The 7,037-nt window shown below is 53.9% G+C and overlaps 1 protein-coding gene across 1 annotated transcript; it reads right to left on the bottom strand.

The window, feature by feature from the left end:
* Positions 1-1,101: 1,101 nt before the first annotated feature.
* Positions 1,102-5,914, bottom strand: KLK7 (kallikrein related peptidase 7). Its single transcript, XM_046682636.1, has 6 exons — positions 5,849-5,914; positions 5,265-5,397; positions 4,690-4,849; positions 4,000-4,247; positions 3,555-3,691; positions 1,102-1,908 (listed from the first exon to the last, which is right to left on the bottom strand). The coding sequence occupies exons 2-6, from the start codon at positions 5,335-5,337 to the stop codon at positions 1,753-1,755; spliced, it is 774 nt and encodes a 257-aa protein (XP_046538592.1). The 5' UTR covers positions 5,338-5,397; positions 5,849-5,914; the 3' UTR covers positions 1,102-1,752.
* Between the last annotated feature and the right edge of the window lie 1,123 nt (positions 5,915-7,037).

The following is a 7,037-nucleotide window of genomic DNA, read 5'->3' as shown; positions in this document are numbered from 1 at the left end:
GGGAGGCGGGGCTGGGGGCTGGACTCCAGGGTCTGAGGGAGGCGGGGCTGGGGCCTGGACTCCTGGGTCTGAGGGAGGAGGGGCTGGGGGCCTGGACTCCTGGGTCTGAGGGAGGAGGGCCTGGGGCTGGACTCCTGGGTCTGAGGGAAGGAGGGACTGGGGGCCTAATTCCTGGGTCCGAGGGAGGAGGAGGCTGGGGGATGGACTCCCGGGTCTGAGGGAGGAGGGAGCTGGGGCCCTGGCTCCAGTGTTTTGTGGGAGGAAGCACATTTGCCTCGTGTGTGCAGGGAATTGGTACCTGCAGAAATTCTGCAATATGAGGAAGAGTAGGAGAGGGGGAGGTTAGGAGAGACTCAAGAGGGACATGAGATGAGGAGAGGAAGGATCTGGAAGATGTTGCCTTGGAGAGAATTCTTGGGGAGAAACTGGAAAGACAGGTAGGAGGGGTGGATCCTGGGCTGAAGATCCCTCTGTCAGCAGCGTCTGAGGTGTGACCGTCCAGGGAGCCTGTGAGGGCAGGAGGCCTGGGGTGTGGCCAGGCTCTGAGTCACAAACGACTTCTCCTTCCTCCCTCCTCCCTTCCAGAGGCCCCTTCCCTGTCTTCTTTGAGAATAGGAACCCACCTACCCGGGTTTGCCCCTCATCCTCCTCTGGCACCGGGATGCTGGCTGCTCACTTTGGGCAGGCCCTTGGGGGACTCGGGTATCCTGTCTTCCTGCCAGCCCTACACATCCAGAAAACCTCTCCCTCTCCACTTGTTTGTCACCTGTGAAATGCTCAGAAACACTTACACATCCCGTTCCTGATGAAGTAGGCATATTCTCTGCTCCCTCCCTTCTTCCCTCTCTACCTTCTCTTCCTCTCTCTCCCATTTTACAGACGAGGAAAACTGAGACCTGGGAAATGGAGAGAAACACACCCCTGGGCAGGGAGGCAGGGCAAGGGCTCAAGATAAGATACAGTTTTCTTTCCAGTCTCCCTCTCTTCAGGGTCTCCTCTCCCTGACCTTAGATCTTCGGAGCTTTATTTTTCAGGTTGTAAACAAGCACATCCGCAGGAATGCAAATGGAAGGAAGGAAGCACCCCACGATGACCACGGAATGCAACTTGGCCCATGACTTCAGATTTTATTCTGTGAATATTTCATTTTACATGGCAAGGGTCACGTACATACAGATCTTTGCATCTTCCTTTGTTCGTTTTGCATCACAGAGTATAAATATTCTTGCACAACACTAACAATTCTGCATAATTATTATCCTTAACAGACTCATCATATCCCTCCCTGCGCCACTGTCCTGTTGTTGACTGAATTCACTCACTTGGGCCATGTTCAGTGTTTCCACTGTTTTGCTATGATAAACAATGTTGCAATGAATTCAAACCATGCTCCACACTTTGTTTTTGTTTTGTTTTGTTAGCTGTAATATCTTCCTAGAACGAGAATTACTGGGTCAAAGGTGGTGAACAAAGGTTTCGATTCACCCTGCCAAGCGGCCTACCACAGAAGTTGTATGATTTCCAATTCCGGTGGTGGAGGCTGCTGGTCTTAGAGCATCTTAACCAGCGCTGAGGTCTTTGTGTTTCTTGTTCTGGTTTTATGTCCTTGCTAATTTAATTGGGATACTGTTGAGGTTCTAATATGTCTTTGAGGAGAGGCAACGTCAGATATGACTGTAGGTCATCAACGCCCTTATTTCTGTGAATTTCTTGTTCAGGGTGTAGAGGTGGAGAGATTCGAGTGTGGAGAGATTAGTGATGCTTTCTCATGGTCTCCTTTATCCAATTGACATACTTGCAGACTTGGGTGTAGACACCTGGGTCATTGGGTTGGCCGCAGGGGAAAGTTCCCCAGGACACCAGGCCTTGCAGGGTCCCTTTGCACATCAGTGGTCCCCCTGAGTCACCCTGGAGGGGAAAGAGCAGATGAACTTGGGTTTCAGAGTAACCATCACTGAGGTCTCATATACCCTGCAGTTATCTTTATCCCGCGAGCCCAAGGACTTCCACTCTGGCCAATGGGAAGACACTCATCGTCTCTGGGAACCAATGGGAGGGCAGGAATTAACGCTGTCATGGAGAGAGCAAACTAGGTTCTCTGAAAACATTGGCTTGAGCCCCAGCCAACAGGACCAATCAGAGGGAAGGGGGCGGGGCTTCCAGGGGTCAGAGTCCCATTTATTTTCCATCCTTAAGGACTTCAGCATCAAGCTAGTGGGGGAATGAGCATTAATTCCAGGGGATGGATACATGCCCTTTGAGCGTGAAAGGGGGACAGGACCAAAGACATAATTCACAGGGGCCAGTGCCAAATGAAAGTGCAGGTCCCCTTGCTCAAAAATTAAGAATTTCAAGACAGTAACAGGAGTGTGTTAAACCAAGCAAGGGACTCTCCCCAGCGTGGGGCCCTATGTCACCGCACGGCTTGCACATTCATGGAGCAGACCCTTGCTAGGGGAAAAGGGGAACCCCCCATTCTCTAGGACACACATCTCTGTCCCCTCAGCCCTATCCCTAACACACACCATCCCACCTCCCCTGAAAGCTGAGGGTACAGGTGTGAGCAAAGATAGCGGGGGTGCAGAGTGGAGGGAGAGGTGTAGAGAAGAAAAGAGTCAAAGAGAAGGGGAACAGAAAGGTGGAGACAAGGATGGAGAGAAGAAAGGGGATGGAGGAGGGGGACAAGGAGGCAGAAATGTAGGGGCTGGGAAAAGAGGCAGAGAGAGAGGCAGACAGCCCAGAGAGAGAGGGGGAGAGTGAGAGGGAGAGTGAGAGCAAGCGAGCGAGAGAGAGAGATCCTACACAGAGAGGGAACCCAAAGGAAAACAATGAAATGAAATCAGATGTAATGAGAAGTGGGAAGACCACATTCAGAGACAGAGAGGGGGTTACAGAGATGAAGAAGGGCAACAAAGACAAAGCGAGAGGTGGTTCTTTGCCCAGGACCTGGACCCAGGTGAGGTGAGTGAGAAATTAGCTTCAGGAGTGAAGTCTCAGTAATTGCGATAAATACTATTTTAATGCAATACCTTAGAAAATAAAATTTAATATGAAAACAAAATCCATGAAAAACAGGAGATCCCAGTTTTAGATAAAGTCAGGGTCAGCACAGTCCTGCGCTGAGCCATACTGGAGCCCGAGGCAAATGAAAAATTCAGGAAGAGTGATCGTTCTTTATTCAAAATTCTGATATTTTGTTCGTCATGGACTTTTTGCATGGATTTTTTTTTCAGTCTTGCATTAGAATATGATTTATCTTGATCACTGAGTGTTTTGTGGCCCCCTTGAAGTTTGGGCTTGAAGCTAGTGCCTCACTTGCCTTCCCCTAGTCTCAGGCCCTCTTTCCCACCCCCACGGCCCAGCCAGCTCCCCTGGGCTCCCACTCTGGCCTGGACAGAGAACGGGGTAAAGAGAGCTAGGAAAGCCGGCTTGGGGGTGAGAAGGAAGGCTCAGAACCAGGGCCAGGCCCTCAGATTCTAGACGGAGGGGCAGACTGGGCTCTGTGAGGAGAGGAAGTAGCTGGGGTCCTAGGGCCAGGAGCGAGGGGGTCTCACATTGCAAGCGTTGGTCTTGGAGTCGGGAATGCCAGCACACAGCATAGAATTGCCCAGCAGGTCCTTATAAACCTTCTTGCAGTCCTCGGAGGAGATGAGCTTGACATCGGTGCACATGAGCTCCGATGGAAAGGTCACTGGTGAGGGCGGGAGGCGGGGGTCAGTCACAGGCCTGGGTCTGCAGACCCCTGGGAGCTGATGGGGAAAGGATTGGGGCCCTGGACCCTGAAGGAGGAGGGGGCTGGCGGGCTCAACACCAAGGCCATGAAAATGGGCCAGACTCCCGGGTCTGAGGGAGGAGGGGTTGGGGCCAGGACTCCTGGGTCTGAGAGAGGAGGAGCTGGGGCCAGAAATCCTGGGTCTGAGGGAGGAGGGGCTGGGGCCAGCACTCCTGGGTCTGAGGGGCTGGAGGGTGGGGGCTCTTGGATCATGGGGGCAGCCTCACCATCAGGGCTGGTGGTGGTGCCCCAGCCAGAAACGGTACATGTGGTCCCAGGGGGTGCACAGCTGGAGGGCAGGTTGACTTTCTTCACAGTTGCTGACAGTCTTGCCCTGCTATTTAACTTCACAAGCATGATGTCATTCACATGGGTCTGAGTGGAGTAGCTGGGATGGCGGAATGACCTTGTGGCCCTGATCTTCTGGGCTGACCGATCACCCAACCGTTCACTGCCCATGTGCACGTTGTACTCACTGAGAGAAGGGAGTGACATTCAGAGACAGATACTGTGACTGAGAGAGGGTGAGAGAGACCCAGAGAGAGGGTGAGAGAGACCCAGAGGGACGGGGACAGAGACCCAGAGAGAGGGGGACAGAGACCCAGGGAGAGGGGGACAGGGACCCAGAGGGAGGGGGACAGAGACCCAGAGAGAAGGGGACAGAGACCCAGAGAGAAGGGGACAGGGACCCAGAGAGAGGGGACAGGGACCCAGAGGGAGGGGGACAGGGACCCAGAGAGAGGGGGACAGGGACCCAGAGGGAGGGGGACAGAGACCCAGAGAGAAGGGGACAGAGACCCAGAGAGAGGGGGACGGAGACCCAGAGGGAGGGGGACAGAGACCCCAAGGGGGGGGACAGGGATCCAGAGAGAGAGGGGGACAGGCACCCCGAGGGGTGGCTGGAGGCGCTGACTCACTTCATCATGCAGTGGGCGGCCGTGAGCACCCACAGCTCGTTGAGCAGCACGCCTCCACAGTGGAGCTGATGGCCCCTGAGCAGGGCCACCTGCCAGGGCTGGGAGCCTTTTGGACATGCGTGTCCTTCAATAATCTTGTCCCCGTTCCTGTTACATTCATCTGGATAGGGAAATGGAGAAAAATGTGGGTAGCAAGGGTCAGGAGAGGCAGCAGCCGAGGGATTTGGAGAGACAGAGATGGAAACAAGACAGACAGACAGGAATGGAGAAAGGCAGAGGCAGAAATGGAGAGCAGCGCAGGATAACGGGGAGATGGAGAGAGACAGAGGGAACCCGCTCAGAAGACACTGAGTGCAGGAGGCAGGGCCTGGGGGGCCAGAGATCCCAGGAATCAGAAGGAAGCGGGAAGAAAGGGGGCAGAGGCAGAAGAGTCTTGTCCTCTGCGGAGGAAGCTGCTGGAGGTGGGGAAGCGTCCTGACTTAGGAACTCCTTGGAGAGAGAGGGGTCCTAGAGAGGGTCACTGAGGATGCTGGGAGTCCCAGGGGCAAGGTCAGGCCCACCAGTCCGGCCCTCACCTTCTTGTCCAGCAGATCTCAGGGCTAAGGACAGTAGTAGGATCAGCATAGCGGGGAGAAGGGATCCTGCCATGGTGGCTTCTCTTGAGTCTCTTGGGGCTGCCGGGCAGAGGAAGGGTCTCTTCTGCTGAGACTAGGAAGGACAAAGAGTTCAGGAGGCAGGAGTCCAGGCCCCAGCCCCTCCTCCCTAGGACCCGGGAGTCCAGGCCCCTAGCTCCTCCTCCTCCGGACCCAGGAGTCCAGGTTCCAAGCCCTGCCCCCTCAGACTCGGAGTCCGGGCCCCCCTGGCCCCCTCCCGCCTCGGACCCGGAGTCCCGGCCCCCAGCCCCTCCTCCCTCAGACCCAGAAATCCAGGCCCCCAGACTCCCTTTCCCTCCGGACCCGAGAATCTGGGCTCCCATCCTTCCCCATCCAAAGTCTGTATCCTCAGTTCCTCTTTCCCTAAGAGACCCAAGATTCCAGACCTCCAGCCCCTCACCTCTCAGAACCAGGAGTCCAGGCTTCCCACCCCCCTCCCCTCAGGAGGAGGAGTCAGTTGTCCACCCAGCCTCATCGCCCCCACCCCAAATGAGGCCTGTTCTCACCTCAGGAGGGTCTAATCTGACTTGGGCTCCAGACTGACCGGGAGCCAAGTGTCTCTTGCCCTGTGCGGCCGCTCTCTTATACCACCCCTGCCCCCGCCCCCAGCGCCCTGGGGTGCAGGCGGAGCTGGCACTGAGACGCCCCCTTCCTGAATTTGTTGCTATCTTGAACCCTTGCGGCAGCTAAAGCTATTGGCCGAAGCCTATTCCTTCTCCACCCTCCTTCCTGAGGCCCGGGTCCGGGCGGGACCCAACAAGTTCGCCCCCGCACATTTTGGCCCCACCGTCCCAGGTGGCTGCTCCGGAGGGAGGGACCAGGAGCTGGCTCTGAGGGGCGGGGGCAGGATTCAAGGAAAGGCAGAGCTCAAGGGATGAGCTTTGGCTTGGGTCGTCTTCTGGGGCTATTTTTCTTGCCCTCATCCTCTCTCAGGGGTGGCCTAGACCCTACACCCTTATTCTGACCAACCTGAGCAAATTTTTCCAGGCTGCATCCCAGTTGTGTCTTTGAGCCTGAACCCATTCCCAGCCCTAATACACGAGTATGAATTAAAAAAAGAAGGCTTTCCCTAACTCCACCCCCCTAAATGCTTACTGTTACCAAGCACATCTGTGTTCTCATAAGATACATAGATTTCCACAAATATTATGTATTCATAACAAAAATGTGCTAAACTTTCTCTAATATAATTTTTTATTTACTCTATAAAATATCTTGGACAATTTTTCCTCTTAATACGTTTAGATCATTTCTCCTTTTTTTTTTTTTTAAAAGATTTTATTTTTTTCCTTTTTCTCCCCAAAGCCCCCCGGTACATAGTTGTATATTCTTTGTTGTGGGTCCTTCTAGTCGTGGCATGTGGGACGCTGCCTCAGCGTGGTTTGATGAGCAGTGCCCTGCCCATGCCCAGGATTCGAACCAACAAAACACTGGGCTGCCTGCAGCGGAGCACGCGAACTTAACCACTCAGCCACAGGGCCAGCCCCATCATTTCTCCTTTTTTTAAAATAAGGATTCATAATATTCCATACTAGCGTTGTATCCTGATTTATGTAATCTGTTTCCAATTGAAGTACATTTTGATACTTTTAAATATAATCATGCCAGGAAGAACTTTGTACATTCATCTCAGCTCACTGCATCCATTTAAGGAGTATCTATTAAGCATTTACTCTGTGCCAGAAAGTATTCTGG

The sequence above is a fragment of the Equus quagga genome, chromosome 13, assembly GCF_021613505.1.
Source record: "Equus quagga isolate Etosha38 chromosome 13, UCLA_HA_Equagga_1.0, whole genome shotgun sequence".
Taxonomy (NCBI): Eukaryota; Metazoa; Chordata; class Mammalia; order Perissodactyla; family Equidae; genus Equus; species Equus quagga.
The sequence above is the reverse complement of the archived record's forward strand: the minus strand, read 5'-3'. Positions and strand labels throughout refer to the sequence as shown.

Bases quoted from the DNA above. Each gene is read 5' to 3' on its own strand.
- KLK7 (XM_046682636.1), bottom strand. From the start codon at position 5,337: ATGGCAGGATCCCTTCTCCCCGCTATGCTGATCCTACTACTGTCCTTA. The intron at 3,692-3,999 runs GTGAGGCTGCCC...CGCCCTCACCAG, and splicing joins CACCACCACCAGCCCTGATG to TGACCTTTCCATCGGAGCTC. The intron at 1,909-3,554 runs GTGAGACCCCCT...TTTCCCCTCCAG, and splicing joins CCAAGACCAACGCTTGCAAT to GGTGACTCAGGGGGACCACT.